Genomic DNA, 17,634 nt, shown 5'->3' with positions numbered 1-17,634 from the left:
GTTTTTACCCTATGGAGTTTTAAAATTCATTATTAAGTGAAGATAGATATAAGGCCACAGGGGCAGTATTTCCTTTCTGGACAAAGGAGGCTGAGGTTTGGTGGTTCTTGGAGCAAGCATTGCTTTTACGAACAGGTTTGTGGGGGAAGGGCTCTAGTGTGCCTTTTGGGGACTCTAGTGTTTGTTTTAGAGTACATCAGGGGAAAAAAGACCTCCTGAACCTGTCAGCCAGAATGGAACCAGATATTTAAGGAATATTTAATATGTATTCTGAAAGTCAAATGTTCCTGTACTATCAATATTCTATAGCAAAAAAAAAAAAAAAAATTGTGTGTCAGGAAAGAAAACCCAGTGCAGACCTCAGAAGTTTGTCTGGAGGATGCAGAGAAAACTTCCTTTGTGCCACAGACTGAGATTTAACATAATGAAGTTATTTCACACTTTAGGAAGGAAAATAAAGCATCTGAAAACTATGAAAACACTAGAAGGTAACAAGATTTCAGAACAGGCTAGAGAGTTGAAGTGACTGGTACTATGGACTGGAAATACAACCCCATTTCCAACAGAAGACAGCTCTTAATTTTGCCACTGATTTCTGCATGCTGTTTAATGGCTCAGTTAGTTATCAAAATAATTCTGCCAGAAGATTATCCAGAAGACCCAAAAAAGATCTACTTGACTGGGAATTTTTTATGTAATTCATCAATGTGCCCCTGGAAAGAAAAAATAGTTTCTTAATGTGTAATTTTCAACATGCTTAATTTGTTTGGTTGGTATTGGTTTGGAACAGTTATTTTGGCCTTGATCCATAATAATGGCCCTCTTACATAAAGTATTCCTATTTTGGCATTAGTTTTTGATTTTAAACCAAATTTGTCATACTATAACTGATAAGAGACCCTTGTGTTCATTTTCTTGTCAGTGTATATGTATGTGATTGTCTGTGATCTCTGTTAATTGTGATATGACCATTATCTAGCTTTGAAATAAATGAATTAAGAAAATAGGTCTGTGTCAACAATGCATACTAGAAAATAGCCTGAAAAAAAAGGTTCTGTTAGTCTTATTTAATATCCTAAGTATGTTGACTGAAATCTGTGTTTTGAGAAGAGTAAGAAAGAAAGTTTTGTTGGACTGTGTATTTTTTTTTTTTTTGGAAGCATTCAGGAGGTAGACATTTGAATTTCCAAAATGCAGGCAGAGTTCTTGCAATTCTTTCTTGTACAACAGACAGATAATTTATTTTTGATTTGGAAGTCAGGTTTCATTTTGCTGTTGGGAGGAAAAGAAAACTAAGAGGAGTTTATGTGGCTTCTTGCTGCTGCCCCAAGTACCCGTGACATGTCCCCTTGGGATGGATTGTCCTTTCTCATGACAGACAGGATGTACAGAAAATCAGCAGAGTTTTCTTAGAGTATATATATCCTGCCTCCCCCGCCAGAATAGGCTAGCTTCTGCCTGCTCTGGGGATAGTTAGGAAGGGAAGTCATGCAGCGTTTCTCATATTATGAAAAGAAGCCAGTCTAGACCTTTGAGCTGATAATTCCCTGGCACAGAGACAGGAGTTTTCCAGCCCATGGCTGGTCCAGATGGAGATTAGAGAACTCTCCACCCCTTCTTTGGAATGTATTCCTAACCTCTTCCCTGTCTATGAACTGATGCTTTTCTGAAGAAACAGTGGGAAATGAATAATGATAATTTTTGTACACAATTTAGCATAATTTTAATAAAACAAAAAACTTCTTTTCATTGATTTGTTACCCTAATACAATGTTTGCTTCAGTATTAAGTTTCGCTGTCCTATCTCTTTTTCTTTTTTTTGTTTGAGATGACTTAGGTCCACTGTTTTTGTGTAAGGATAATTAACCAGGATAACATGCAGCTAACTTACGCTTTCACAGGAAATATATCACACACTACTTTTCCATTGACAATAACTTCAGGCAGATTTCAGTGTAACAGACAAAACAGCTCAGAGTCCATTTTGAGTTAATTAAAAAAAAAAAAAGTCATAGATAATTCTACCTTTCTCCATTTTCAAACTAATTTTATAGTTGGGAGGGATGCTAAATCCAAATTGCTAGTGCATTTTGGAAATTAACATCTATAATTGTATATAATTTTGAAACCATACAATTTTAGAAATTAAATTCAATTATATTTATTAGCCAGATAATTTAATACTCTTTAACTACAATTACTGACATTTCAAAATAGTATGTGAATATATTGGCAGTAATATATGACATCTTAGTATTCTTGCCCTCCAAGTCCCTGAGGATCCCGCATAGCACTTCTCTCATGTTGTACTTAACTGACAGTTAAGTACATAAATAAATATGATAAAAAAGCCTAGTTGGGTGGAAGGTTACTTTTTGGAAGTTTTAAGTCATATTTTGAACTATCCTTACATTTGTTATTTTTCAGAGTCTGTTTGTCCAACAAGAATTCCAGTGGCAGCTCGAGATGAAAAAGGATTTGACATTCTTGTAGGATTAGGTGTGAAGAAAAAGGTTAAAAAGAGAATTCAAATATCAACCACTAATGCAAAAGCTTATGAAGTAACCTCACATGTTGACCTCTCAGAATTAACAAGGTATTGAATTTTATAAATATGCTTCTATATTCAGTAAGATTTTTTTTTTGCTTTAAATGAGAAGGACTTATTTAAAATTTATATGAATGTTCAAGTACTCTCTTCTTTTTTCCACCCTTCCCCCTTTTTTAGGAATGTGTTTCCAGAAGGTCTCCCTCCATCCTATGTGTTTGTTTCCACTCAAAGATTTAAAGTAAAAAAGACGTGGGATTTATGGAGAATCCTGAGTCTAGATAAGAGACCACAGATAGCAGTCACTATTAATGGAGAAGAGAAAACATTATCATTCACTACAACAAGTTTAATAAATGGCACACAAGTTATTACTTTTGCTGCACCTCATGTAAAGGTAAGGAGTATGTCACTATCATGATGGAATACTTCTTTAAGTACTCATTATTCCACTATTCCCCTCTTTGTGCAAACCAGTTTTATTGTTTTCTAGTATAATATGAAAATTCTCTTTCAGTCTTTCTTCAGTAATTTCCAGTGAAGTACTCCAGTCTTGTAAGAAAGATTGTCTTAGCTGCAGATGAGACAGAGGAATGGAGGTGGAATGACCGCATTCTTGCATTTGTAGCAGGAATATGTGCAGCCCAGAGATTGCCCTTCCTGCCACAGGGAATATTATTTAAGTGAACAGAGAGGGCTAATTCAGCAGACAAAGAATGGGAAAGATTTGCTGCTGGAGCTCTTCATGGCCAAGTGGGTTTGACTTTTCTGGGAAGCAGAGGCCTGCATTCAAATCCCTACTCCAAATCAGGCTGAAAGAATTTTAAATATAAATCCTCAGTGAAGGAAGGACTCCTATCCAAGGAATAGGTCTTAACTACTAAGCTTTTTCTAGGGAGAGGTATTTTATCCTTCTGTTACTGGATGGAGAATTTTTTCTTTTTGTTTCCAAATTTCCTCTGACTTTTTATAATTATTAGTAGTCGAAATAATTTTATTTTTTTAAGAAGCTGTGTTAAACTTGATTTACCAGAAACTGTGAGAAAATTCAGTTTCAAGTCAATAATTAATTAGTATTTATCTATTTCTGGGAGCTGCAATGACCAATCAGTCTTATTCAAGCAGTCTCAGGTATCCATGAATTTCACCATGAAAACACAACTTTTGTGGGTTTTTTTTCTGTTGTGTTTCTCCATGCTTGCCTTGCTATTAAGAAGAACAATAATTTCATGGCTTTTTTAGAGCTATGTGTCTCTAAACACACTATAAATATCAATATCCTCTTAATTATAATTTTTCTTTAATAAACCTTTATGATAATTTATCACTTTCACTGGAAAATGGAAATGTTATGTATTCTGATCTGTTGTTTATTTTGTCTTCTAATGAGAGCCATTGCAAATAAATAAAAATACAATCTGCAAAAGAAAATAAAATAGAAACAGAGGTGCTTTCAGAGGGTGTATATTATTAAATGAAGTATGCTTAATTTCTGTTTAGGTCTAAAAAAGGTGACAGATTTATAACATACTGAAAGATGTATGTTTCAGGTTATGAAATACGAATTTAGTGTGGGATTAATCTCTGTGCAATTTAGCTAGGTTTGGTTGAAGAGCTAGATTGTTTTTGAAAGCTTTAGAAGCCTGGGGTTTTGTGGGAGTAATGCCTGGTTTGCTCATTGCGGTATTGGGATTCTTTCCACCAATAGCACACCATCTTTTCTTTCATAAGAGATGAAGTAGAAAGACTTTCAAGTACCAATTTGTTTTCAACATGATTGATGATCTGAAGTGTTTTGAGACATTATACCCCTGCTGAAAAATAGGCTTCTGGCTGCATATTTTTAACAAATACAGGTTTGAGCATGTTCAAGGTAATAGACTAAAAAAAAAAATCTATGTGAGTTATAAAAGAATTCTGAAATAGGGATTGATTTTCACCAATTGCCAAATTTTCAATTACAATATTACTTGGCAATACTTTATTTGCCTATACAGTTTAGAATTATTCGTATGGAAAATGTGCAACCTTGGGCATCTCAACCATTAGCAGCAGTTTGATTGCTGAAGTGCAGTTTTATTGTTATTTAAATCGAAGGCATTTTTAAACAATGTTGTTCTCTTCGTTTTTCTTAGACATTGTTTGATGAAGGCTGGCATCAAATTCGTCTCTTAGTAACAGAAGACTTTGTAACTTTGTATATAGATGGCCAAGAAATTGAAACAAAGCCATTACATCCTGTTTTGGGTATTTACATCAGTGGCCTAACCCAAATTGGAAAGTATTCTGGAAAGGAGGAAACGGTACAGGTAGGCATACGCTAAAACTACAGTAATTCAGTAATTCTGCTGAAGGTTAACATTGCATTGGTGTCTTCTCTTTTCTAGAGCTTACTCTTCTAACTTACAGTAGACTGAAATTCAGTATACAAAATTTTAATAGTTAAGAGAGAAAAAAAATGGTCAGGAGGACTTAGAACAAGTGATGTATCCTGTGACATGGATGCTTAATTGGTGTCACTGATTTCAAGGACAAAATTGATGCAACGTGGTTGCCTGAATTTGGGAAACTGTGTCTCAAAGTAGGAAATTTCCTCTGTGCTTGATATTTGCATATGATTTCCTTCCATCAGGGTATGGGTGATGCTGGTAAAAGAGGAAAATTTTGGTCAAGTTTCTTTCTCCATGCTTTGCAGTCATGATAGTTTATGCTAGAAAAACTGACAGTGGTTTCATTTTATTTGAGAATATACCAACAAAGCAGAATGGCACAAACTTTTGTTTACCTGATGCCAGTATTTTTATTGGTTGCTTTTTAAAGATTTATGTTGTATATTAAACACTAAACATTAGGGATGCCTTCTGATGCTTCATCAGAATTTACTAATCCTACATCTAATACGAGCAGGTCTGTGCAGAAGCATCTTCCCAGGTCTGTTAAGGTAAAAAGAAAAAGGTTGGGTTTGCCTGTGCTATTGTTTCCTCAATGGTACTGGAAGCTAGTGTAGTTTGTGCTGCATGTGTTTGGATTTATTGCCAGTGAATATGGATGGTGATTTCTGCTATTTTTTAAAAAATTCTTGGATTGATTATTTTTATTTAAATAATTTTGTTACAGTATGTTTAATTGGTTGCACATATGAATCATTGTGAGTAGCCTAAGAATATTTCTATCTATTTAATTGATTTTTAGCTGTAGTGAACATGCAGACCTCTAAAGAGTCTTTTATGTTTTGAATTACAGTTTGATATACAAAAACTGCGAATCTACTGTGACCCAGAGCAAAATAATCGAGAAACAGTCTGTGAGATCCCAGGATTTGTGAGTATGATAGATGAACTTTTGAGGACTATTTGGCATTTTTTCACAAATCCCTGTTTAAAGCTGACTTAATGAAGTTTTAAAACAAGTTATGCTACATTGATTCAGCTGGTGCAAACACATGCTTGTTACCTGTGAAATATCAAGTGACACAGACTTTGTCTGTTTTCAGCCTTATTTTTTCACAAAGGTTTTTACAAATTGTTTTAGTTTAGGTATTTAATGGTGTAAATTTGATAAATATATATATGAGTATAGAAGAATCTCAGCATCCTCTCTTAAAATTTCAGATTTTAAGCACTATAGATCAATAAAACTTCTAGGTTTTTCAGTGTAAAATTCTTTAAATATGACTTTTGAACTTTTCTGATATACTCCTTGCTACTTGTCAGGTCATTTAATTTGTTAAATTTTGGTACATAATCGGCAAACCTGTATTTCTAAATCACCTTCTCCTTTTAGAAATATCTATGCTGAGGTCTGTGATAAATATCCCATTATCCGAAATGTTGCCAAGATTTCAAGAAGTATGTTAAAGATAAGACAGAAATAAAACCAGGATTCTATGATTCATGTGCAACAATTAGGAAGTTTATGGGGACCCTTTGGCCTTTTCTTGGCCCTCTCTTTGGCCCTCTCTTGGTCCTCAATTATGCACTGAAATGTAAAACATACACAAACAGATTTAGAACCCAGTCATGACTGACAGAGCCACATTTAAGCATTCAGTTCCCATCTCAAAGCATGAGCATGAGATTGATTAATACATGCAGATTAAAAATACTCTCCTTTGTTTGGTGTCTAAAACAAACTGAGCTAAAGATTATCTGCCTCCAGTGTCTTACTATATAGACCCACAATCCTCATGTTGTGATTTGATTTAGTATCATTTTGCTGGTTTGACAATAGAACCATTGAATGTCCAGCATCCAGATTTTATTTTTTCTCAGTCTGGCATGGATTGCCAGCTAGTCTGTTTTTCTTCTTCCTCTTTGGGGCCAGTGTGTCTATTGCATCCTTATCAGGGCTTTTTCAAAATTCACAACTTTCAGTCAAGCAGCAAGTAGGTGACTGGATTATTAGCTGTTTGGAACTCTGACTCTGTGTGTCAAGAACTAATGGGTGCCGGGAGACTTTTGTAAAATTAGGTTGGAATCTTGAAGAAAATAAAGTATTTGGCTATTTAACTGCACCACATCTTTTTGCTCTTTACAAATTAAAATAGGATATGAAAAGTAATCAAATGAAAAATATTTTGCATAAAGAAAGCAAACACTAAAAAGTCTGTCACATCTTATGTTCACTGCAATTTATCAAGGGAGTTGAAGCCAAAAGATTGCTTTTTGCCATTTTAGTTTCACTGGCTGTTGTTGTAAATTAAATTTGGACTTTACCCATGAAATTCTGGACTCCTTCAGAAAATAAAAATGTTGGATGATCTTCAAGGAGGAATATGTAGTTTGTGGTTGTATTCTGTCAGTGTGGTTGTGTCAGAGTTCCTGAAATGAGCAGAGGCTATATGTACTAATTACAGCCCAAATTAATCCCCTTTCCCAGAGATACCTAGCTGCATGGTAATTTTAAGCTCCTTCTGTGATCCACGGAAAATGAAAACTTTCTCAAGGGGTTGCTTAAGCTGAAAATTGAATACAGAGGAAGCACTCTCTGTCTCTGTGTGTATGGAATCTGCAGTGATTGCATGCATTAGAATACTCCTGTGGACAGTGCAGCTGATGGTGGCTACTAAACTATTAAGACAGACAATTTCATGGTTGCTCTGCTGAAGTATTGGGGGTTGGATTGTTCTGTGGTATATACTGGAACAAAAATCAATTGTTAGCAGAGTCTAATGCAGTCACAGGAAAGCAAGAAAAAGCCAGCCTTGCCTCTGTGCTGCTCTGTGTTTTCCCAGATGCTGGATTCAGGCAGAGATCAGAGATTTCAGAAATATTTTGGTACATTCTCTGACATGAATGAATAAGCAGAGGAAATTTTTGATGAGAAGTTACTTGTAAAAGGTTTGGCCCAAATCTAAACATTTAATGTGTAAATATTGACGTGGTTTAGTATTAATTGTCACTGTCTTTTAAAAATTGCTACTGATTACTCCCATTGACAGACCCTTAAACACAGTTAGCTAAATTAATTTCATATGCATGGATAGCAGCTGCACATAAGTCTCAGAAAGTCTAAAAATTTGAATTATAATTTCTTGACGGTTACAGCCCGTAAGTTATGATTGGTTTTGATAATGTTTCCAAATAAGTGGATTTTGCTTTTTAGAAATATTGCTATACTTTTAAACTGTGTTTCTTCTTGTTTCAGAATGGAGAGGTAGGCTTGATCCTAAACTACTCAAACTCAGTTTAAGGTAGTATTTGACTTTATATAAGCTTCTTAATATTCTAGGTAATATACACTTTGTTTTCAAAAGGGGACAGAGATTTGCTAAGTTTAAGAGTGCTGGACTTCCATTGCTTGAACTCTAGTCAGTAGAAAAATTAAAAAGAATTTTTGTTAAAAAACACATGTTTGCTAGAATAAGTGGTCTGATGTTTTCCCCCAGTTGGATTTAATTGCTGCTATTTGCAGGGCTGGACACTTGCAAAGGGATGGGGGATATGCACAGTCAGGTAGCTGTTACCTGCATCGTGCTAATGGGAACTCCCTGAACCGGAGCTTATCTGAAGGCTTAATATGACAGCTTCCCTAACCTTCCCTGTAACTCCCAACTTGTACCATTGCAAAGGAAACATGGATCTGCGTTTTGATCAATCATTTGACCCCAAGAAAGAATTCCATTCAAAAAACGTCTTAAAAGGTGTCGTTATTCTTGAAAATATGAGTAAATTGCTATGGAAAGTTTTAGATAATAAATACAAATCTGTTTTTTGCAGCTTGGATTCTTAAATTTTTGCCTTTACATAGCTCTAAGAACTTGCTGGGTTAGGGTTGATGGGTGAAAAAGAATTCACTGAATCTAACTTCAACATATAGATTTAGTACAGATGTACCTATAAGAGATTTTACTTAGTAGCTCTCCCCTTGCCTGCCTTAGTAAAGCACTGAGGTTTTATGTGGGGTTTAATGGTGAGAAGTAAATATCACAAAAAAAAAAAAAAAAATCTAGAGGGTTATGTGATCTGCCGAGGTTTAGTGTTTACTGCTGCAGGGAGCATGGTTTGGAGGAGGTCACTTAATGGTCTTTGTAGGATGGGCACTCTTGGGACCAGGACTAGTGACCTCTAGGAGTTGGTGGTAGCAGGTGTGTCCTGCCTCTCCTCAAGTAGCTTCATAGTTGGAGCACATGCCTAGGAGGTAGGAGAGTTGGGGTTTATCTTTTCAGGCTTGCTATGCATGATAGCATGCCAATGGTTGGGATCAATATGCTATACTTATTTATTACATCATTTTACACATTTTTAAATGAAATTTTTATATTTGAGAATTGATCACACTTCAAATTATGAATATAAATTAGCTAGGAGAAGAGTCATGTTGCAAGATTTAAAATTACCAAACTATATGACAAAATATTTGTGAAAAAAACCAAGTTACAGGTATAAGCCCAATATTGGTACTTACTTTTTAAATTTTTATTCTGGATAAAATGATTTCATGCATGAAAAGTAGTTGGAGGGCAATATTCAGATAAGCAGAGGTTCCATCTGAACAAGGGAGTGAATGCCAGGACCTAAGTGAAAAGGCAGCCTAAGGAAAGTCAGCTTCATACAGTGTTACAATATGTTTGTTGCCTGCCTTTGGCATATGTGCTGATGGCTGTTTTCACTCTTGGTAGTGCATGAACGGTCCCAGTGACGTAGGCTCAACACCTGCCCCCTGCATATGCCCACCAGGAAAGCAAGGACCTCCAGGCCCCAAAGTAAGTCTCTGTTCTGTCTTGTTGAGCATATATGACCTGTGTTTCCTTGCTACTCTTCAGCAAATGATGTTGCACTGCTAATTGTTTGAGAACTAAATGATTTTCTAACAAAAGCCTTTTAATGGAGAGGGGTGTTTCTTCCTTCTTCGTAAAAGAATGAACTGGATGCTTACTGGGAGAGTTCCACTTTAGCTGTGCTGATGACCTCCTTTCAGTGTTGATGAAGAACTAAAATGAGAACTAGACTGAAGTTGCTGAAGTCTAACACGACAAACTTGATTCCCCAGTATTTTGCTTTAGTACCTTTCTTAGTAACTGTGCTAAGCAGTGCTTACAGAATTATTTATAAGTGTAGGAAAAAAAACCCCGAATCACTTGTCTTTCATTAAGCAAATGGATAAAAACCTTCTCTGCTGTCATCATAAGAGGTTACAGTATGCTGTAGCTACCTCAAGTCAAAGGGCTTCTTGATACAGTGGAAGAGGTTTCTGATCAGGGAGTTGAAATCCACAATATAGAGATCATCATTATTTTTTAATGTATTTCTGTGGTCTTTTACCTTTTTTATTCTCTTTTTACCATATTAGAGAAAAAGAGATAGAGAGAGAGAGAGAGGGAAAGAGAATGAAGTATTAATAATTTTAAGAGAATTGAAAACCACTTCCTGTAAAGTAAGAAGGAATGTGAAATTTCAGAACTAAGATGACCTATGCCTATTGCCTTACATGCAATTTTTCTACTACAATGCTAACCTATGACAATTTGTTTGGGGATAATTGAATAATACAGGTGACAAGATGGTGCCTAACACAAAAGGCTGCACAAAGTGAAAAGGAACGCAATTTAAGATTGAATAGGTTATCTCAGTTACAGTATTTATTAACTTTTGAATACTGGACTTTAGAATCATATGAATTTAAACTTAATTTTTGTGCTTGTGATATTAGTGGGGTACAATAAGTTGAATTAAATCAAAGCAATTTAAAAACAGAAGTAACTGATATTTTAAGCTTTTCAAGTTAAAAGCACAAAATTTCACAGTTAAATAGTATATTTGAAAGCAAATTTATTTTTCTCAAATCCCAAATCTGGACTTCTTAATTTGGACAACAATAATTCTGGGTAACTTATTACTTGTTTAGCAAATGATAACTGTTATGCTTTTCAAAAGAGACATTATTCTATATTCTCTCTCATTTAGTTCAGCATTACACTTCTGTGGTTTATATGTGAAAAGATATTTTTTCACAGTCACATTGAAAACTAGTTTCCTGTTTCCCTTCTAATATCCTCCCTGTTTATAACAGTTCTGCAATTTTAACTGACCCACAGATCTGTTGATGGTTGAGGCTGAAGAATCGGTATCTGCTTAACACTCCTGCTGAAGTAAAATGGTTTCATAGATCAAGTCTTACTGGATTTTGCTGAGTTCAAATCAAAGCTGTCAGTAAAATAAACAGAAAAGGTCAATACTCTAGGAGGATATGTTGAGTAGGATGTTAAGTTCCTGCTGTATCGCCATAAACATGAAGCCTTGGGAAGCAACTTTTCTTTTACTTTAATCTGGTCATAACAGTGATTATCAAAATAATTGCAATGGCTTTTAAGAGGAAATATCAAAAATATCTCTTTCAGAAAGCAATTGGTAGAGAGGATTTTATTATTTTGCAGGTTTTAATCCTGTCTCTTGCCTTTTTAGTTTTTTTTATCTTAAGAATTAGGCTCAGCTAAAGCAAGTGAGAGATTTCTTCAGAAAATAACTACTTCATTAATGAATTCGTTAATACGGATTGTTTCATCTATTTGATGAAAAGTGTTTCTATTTCTGTTGATTAAAATGTTAAAAGACTTGAAAGCTTTTGAGTTGGTGAGTCAAATTTGTGCTGTAGCCGTGTGTGGACTGACTTCTCCAAGTACTGCACAAGAAGCTGGGGAGAAGTAGGGGAGAATTTTCCCCAAAAAGATCAGTTCTTTTTCCCTGTAGGAATTGCTCCTCAGTAGTAGGTCCCTGGCCTTGTAGAGACTGTTTTGTGGAATGTGTTAGGGTTAAGGTTCATTGTGCTAATTTTAAAATACTCTTATAATATTGAAATGCTTATGTATTTTGTGTGTTCACCTGTTGCTTTTTCACAGGGTGACCCTGGGCAGCCTGGGAATCATGGTTATCCTGGTCTGCCTGGTCCAGATGGTAAGCCTGTGAGTACTAAAAACTTAGTCATATATTGTAAATGTAAAACTAACAGGAGAAAAAACATGGAACACGATTTTTGAAATTTAGATGATTTTGTCTCCATTCTTTGAAACTGTGAATGTCATTTAAGCACTATCTGCATGTAACAGCTGTATGACTATGTCAATGATACTATTTTTGTTTCAAGGAAAATACTGTAAGTATGAGTTAAGTACTGTTGTAAAGCAGAGAGCAGGCTGTGTGTGCTCCTGTCGGTCTTTGCATTACTTTGCAGCAGTTATGTTACCACCTTCAGTCTTTACTCCTTAAAAATTTTTTCACTAGAAAACTCTTCAGGTCACCTAAAATCCTATCTGGTTTTTTTTAGGGCTTGCTGCTTGCTTCATGTAATTTCTCTGTAGGCTACCTCAAGTAGTCCATCAAAATATGTAGATATACATGAAAAATGTTAAAAATATAGATGTTTTGTAGTTCCAAACTGGTTCATTTAACAAATGGAACTGGTGATTCCATCTGTAAGCAGAGTTAGTTTAACCGGAAGAAAATAGGTGCTGAAAACAAGAAATGTAATTGTTTCTAAAAATTGAAAATTTCCCTGTTTTAAAATATGGGACTTGTTGTATTGAAACCTGACCATGGTTACCCTGATGGCCCAGATGAGCGGTGTGTACATGAATTTTTCATCAGTCCCACAAACAAATATCCTAATTTTTTCTGTGATATAAAATGTTTTTATACTTTTGTTCTTAAACAGCTTTTGATAGCTATTATCTTCAGAGTTTTTTTGAACCAGAATTAGAGATGATAATCTGAATTGAAACATTCAATGCTTTAAAATACTGCGTTTTGATTTTAGACAATCCTGAAAATGGGGAAGTGTATTTAATCAGAATAGCTTTTCAGTTGATAATTGGTGGTGCTAAAGCTTATGAAGAGCAGTTCTGATCTCCTATAAAAGACAGTTATACAAACTGTCTGCACCTGGAGTTGCATGGGAGAAGGTGTCCATCACATGCTGATTTCTGGAAATAGATTTGCAGTATTGATAAGCATAGCAGGGCTGCCTTTAATCCAGCTAAGTCTGATATTTTGAAAAATAAAGTGATATCATGTAAGTTTTAATGAAAGCAGAATGGACTGGGTATTGGTAGGGAAATGTCAGTTTCTCTTCTCTCTTTTAACAAAGAGATTAAGACTTCATTTCTGAAGCATCCAGTCGGCTACAACAGATTATTTTAGAAACAATTTGTTATGACTCTTTCATACTTTTATGAACAGGTTTCCACTTCAAGGCTATTTATCTTCCCATAAGCACTGAAATTTGTAACAGCATGAATAATGAAGGAGAAATAAATTGATACTGTAGACCTACTGTAATTTTGTAATCTGGCAATTATGGCTTATTTTTTCCTGTGAGTCATAGTGTGCATAGATGGGCATTATCTGAACATAAAAAAGATAACCAAAAGTATCTCAGAATGTGAATCAAGAAGCCCCACTAAAGGAGAAATTGTATCACTTTGCTGAAGAACTTATGATATTTGAAGTGCTTGCAGTTAAATCTTATAGCTTTATTAACTGACTAATGTTTCTGAAATATCAGTTGTAGTTTTTGCACTTGTTCTTTGTAAAGACATAATTGCAAACCAATTAGATCATCTGCAGCTCTGGCCAATGTATTATTTTTCCTTACAGTATATTCTTGGGTGCATTCCAGGTGGCTTTTTAGCCGTGAATGGTGAGAGACCCTTTAGATTCACTGTGCAGGAAAACAAGATTCCCCTCTCTGTCTTTTTCTTTCTATTTTACTTTTGTATTTGCTAACACAACTAGCACATTTTCTGTGCTGTCAGTGATTTTTTTTTGTTTGGGGAAACTTTGCTCATATGAATCTTTTTAGTTTTATGTCCCGGGGAACTCTGAGAAACAAGCTTTTAATTCAGACAGCACGATAGGCTTACAGGTAGTTGTGTAGTCAGACTTGTTTAATCAAATGGCTTTTGCATGAAAAGCTTTTCCTGCAAAGTCAGTCTCTTCTGTTCCCAAACACATTTTTATGTTCTTCTCTAAAGTCATTCCAGTTTGCCTATCTGTTATTAATTTTCTTGGAACAGTATAACTGGTCAACAAAATGTTTCTTCCTCTGAGAAAGATTTTAGGCATGCATTTATATTACTATATGAAACTGAGCTTTAGAGTAAAACATCTAATAAAATTTAGTTTGCTGTTTGTGGGCTGGCTATATTATTTTAATACTTAAAGTTAGTTTCAGTCCAGAAAAGTTGAAAAAAATTCCTATTAGTATCTTCAGTCTTACCAGAACATAGTTGTTTACCTGGTCTTATCCAGTAAAATTGTTTGCTCTAATAATTGGGGAAGTGAACATAAAGATGACTTATTTTCAATCATTTCTTAAATCTTATTTTTATTAGTTTTGTTTAGAATATCTTTGTTTTTTCCCCTTAATTGCCACCTCTGTTTGTCTTCTGATAAATACAGAAAAGATCAATTAAAAGAACTGTAAAAAAGAATGAAAGTGAGAAGCATAAGTAATGAAAATACTTTTTTTTCAATCAAAAATGTAATTCAGAACCTGAAATTAATAAATTGTCTAGTCAAGAGAAAAGCACTGATAAATAAGTGCAAGGATAAAAACAGTATTTGAATCTCAAATGGAACTCATTTTAATGAACATTATTAATCAGAAAGAAGCAGCTGGAGGGATTACTGGCCCTAGAAGCACTCAGCAGCCTGACTGTGTGGTCACAAAGCCATTTTTTATTTCAAAGGATGCCTTTTTTGTACTGGGGAAAAACTCAAGTTAAGGGGAAAAATAAGTTATCAGAATCTGTGCAGTGATCACTTGTGGGTAATAGAGGTGATAGGTTATCAGTCTGCTGACAGAAATTTAAAAACCCCACTTATTTGTCAATTTTGAACTAAGAACCATGGAGCTGGCAAATCTGGACAATTTTCTAGTATTCCATCTAGTTTCATCCATGAAAGTTTGGATCAATTTGCCTTGTTGTTATAGTATGTACAAGAAAATGAAATAAGAAATGAGAAAAAAACCAAGCAATTTAAAAAAAAAAAATCTGGTGAGACTGACTTTACTGATACATGCAGATACAGAGTTCATAAGGTATCAAAAGCCTCACATAATAAGTAATTTCTGATCATTCCAATATATTTTTTGAAGTATTATAGAACATTATTACAGCTGTATTACCTAGAGTTTAATATTTAGTGACCAACTAAAGGCCAAATCTTTTATGATGTATACATAACTATAATAGCAATGATGAACTATTTCAACAATACTTTTGGAATGAAAATGGATAATAGTTTCACGTATATATAGAATTTCCTGTGCTATTGGGTGGTTTGCCTGGGATTTAAGTTGTTACAAACTCCGCAGCTACTTTGTTCAGAAAACTTTCATAGTCAGAGTTGATAATTCAGCTGTGAAATGCTGCTCTCAGTTCCAGGAAAAGACATATTCCTCAGTAACACTGTGGCCTTGTTATTGTTAGAGGAAATCTTTTTGCTCTGTTCTAATCCAGTCATGTAATGGCTTCCCTGAGACCTACAAGTCTGAAATTTGAGCGATGCCTGAGGCTGGCTTGTGCTGCAGGGACAGCTATAGAGTTCAGACAAAAGACCACATCACTACCTGCAGCAGATGCCAAAGGCAGAGGTTATGTATGATAAGGATGAACATCTGAGCAGTGAGCAGGAATTAGACTCCCTTGGTACGTCGTTGAATCTCCCAACAGCCTGAAGCTTGGGAACTTTTTAAGCTGGATTTATGACCTTTTATTTAATGATTTTGATGGACTGTTTTTTCCTCTGTGCTATTTGAGAACATTGTGTTTAGGGAAAATACACTGCTAGGGGCTCTGAGTTATGAAGGCCTTGGCAGATGATGGAGTAGCTAATGGAGGAAAGTGCAATGAATGCAGAAATAATAAACATGGTTACATGTCTGCATAGTTACAACAATTTCTGTTCTTTAAGATGTAATGTATTTTATGAAAAGAGTTTGAAGACGTGTCTTATAATGCTTTAGATAATTGTGCTTTAAAGATTTTCTGCAAGAAACTTGCACAAGAGGTCTGCAGACTTTTCAGGGTGTTTTCCTAACACCAAGTTAAATTTTCCTTTTGCAGTTGAATTCCATCATGCTTGGTTACATCACCCTAAAGAGTTATTTTTAATTAGTGTTTACAGTTCTTGAATATCTTTAGACTGTTACTGTTGATCCTTGGTTCCTTCCCAGCCCAAGAAGTAAGCTTGCTTACTTCTCCCTTTGTCTTTCCCAAGTAATCCTGTGTTCATACCTTTGTTGTTTATGTTGCTCATTGTCTCCAAAAGCTTTTCATTAAGGGAGTATGCAGTGCAGTTGTCATTGCCTTATCCATACAGCCTCTATTTTTATTTTTATTTTGTCTTACCAGATGGGATATGCCTACGAATGCTGTCTGAACTTTTGTCCTTTAGGTGTGCAAATGCATTGCAGATATACTTCTGAGGTTTCCTCTGCTATTGCACCCAGAGTTCTCTGAATTAGTACTTGTCACATGTCCTTCTTGCTCAATTTTTTCCCTTACAGGCAAACTAAGTTTCTTTTTCCAGTAAGGATGATGACAGTATTGCTATTTTTTTGTGGCCTTTATGTAAGTTCTTTGACCTAAGAAGTGTGTTCCAATTTTTTTTCCTTTGAATTATTTGTAAATTATTGCCTTTTTCTTTAAATTCCAAAGTTTCATTTTATCTGTGATTTTTTCAAATGCCCAGCAGTCTGGGACAAAACTAACCTCAAAGTCCTGCTATTTATCACTTTCCTTTTAAGGACTTTCAGGAACTAGAAGATGATCAGTACTGTTCTCACAACAGTAAACGGAGAGAGAAATTTTGCATAATCCTGATTTCAGATGAACTGATGTAAAATAATGAATAAGAATATAAACATTGTCCTGTGGAGTAGTGCTGACTGACAACATTGATGAAACATTACAGGAAGGATTCACGTTAAGACACATACATTTAATATTTAAATGGGTACAGAGACCCAGGGTGTCTAAATTCTCATAATAGTCAACAGGTACTTAACATATACCGCAAAAGATATGGGATTTTTATGCTGTAAGGTATTTTGTGTTGCCCATGCTGCAAGACAATTAATGTCTCCCAAATATTTTGTGCCACTGTCTGCTAACACTGGGTGGGTATCTTAAGAATCTCAAATGGCAGGAGCTGCCTATATTTAGGCAACTGGATTATAAACTGAGTGTCAAATTCAGAGGTAACTATAATACTTCTCATGCTATTTGTGTGTCTTTGGAAAAGTTCATGAGAGAATACCAAACCCAGATAAAAACTATTATTTTTGGTGGCAAATTTAGTGTGTTCATCCTATTTGAAAGAAAACCTTCAGTCCTGAACTCATCAGTTGAAAAGGGAATTTTCCCTTCTGTCCCTTTTACATAAAATGGCAGCTATGGCATTGCTATTCTTGCAGCTTATGTATGTATGCCACCCAGGTACTCCTACTGAGGGCTTTGTGACTAGGGAAAGAGGATTTGAGCTGACTTTAGTGCAAAAAACATGTAGGCACTAGCATGTAGATTCATGATCCATAATCCATACTGCAAAAGGAGTAGTGATACAAATATATACTCAGTTTTTATG

At 35.0% G+C, this 17,634-nt stretch overlaps 1 protein-coding gene across 4 annotated transcripts in view; it reads left to right on the top strand.

Moving 5' to 3' along the window:
• Nucleotides 1-17,634, top strand: part of COL21A1 (collagen type XXI alpha 1 chain) — a 96,653-nt gene that overhangs the window by 29,277 nt on the left and 49,742 nt on the right. For 2 of the 4 annotated variants that reach the window (XM_048298955.1, XM_048298956.1), the window contains exons 4-10: nt 2,428-2,596; nt 2,729-2,945; nt 4,684-4,857; nt 5,792-5,869; nt 8,195-8,203; nt 9,669-9,752; nt 11,886-11,948. In XM_048298955.1, the coding sequence (XP_048154912.1) occupies nt 2,428-2,596; nt 2,729-2,945; nt 4,684-4,857; nt 5,792-5,869; nt 8,195-8,203; nt 9,669-9,752; nt 11,886-11,948 (794 nt within the window). Of the gene's footprint in view, nt 1-2,427; nt 2,597-2,728; nt 2,946-4,683; nt 4,858-5,791; nt 5,870-8,194; nt 8,241-9,668; nt 9,753-11,885; nt 11,949-17,634 lie in introns of those variants that run through there. The other 2 variants (XM_048298957.1, XM_048298958.1) reach the window with 2 other exon arrangements.

This window comes from Corvus hawaiiensis, chromosome 3 (genome assembly GCF_020740725.1).
Source record: "Corvus hawaiiensis isolate bCorHaw1 chromosome 3, bCorHaw1.pri.cur, whole genome shotgun sequence".
NCBI lineage: Eukaryota > Metazoa > Chordata > Aves > Passeriformes > Corvidae > Corvus > Corvus hawaiiensis.
Note: the sequence above shows the minus strand (reverse complement) of the source record. Positions and strands in the feature narration are given on the sequence as shown.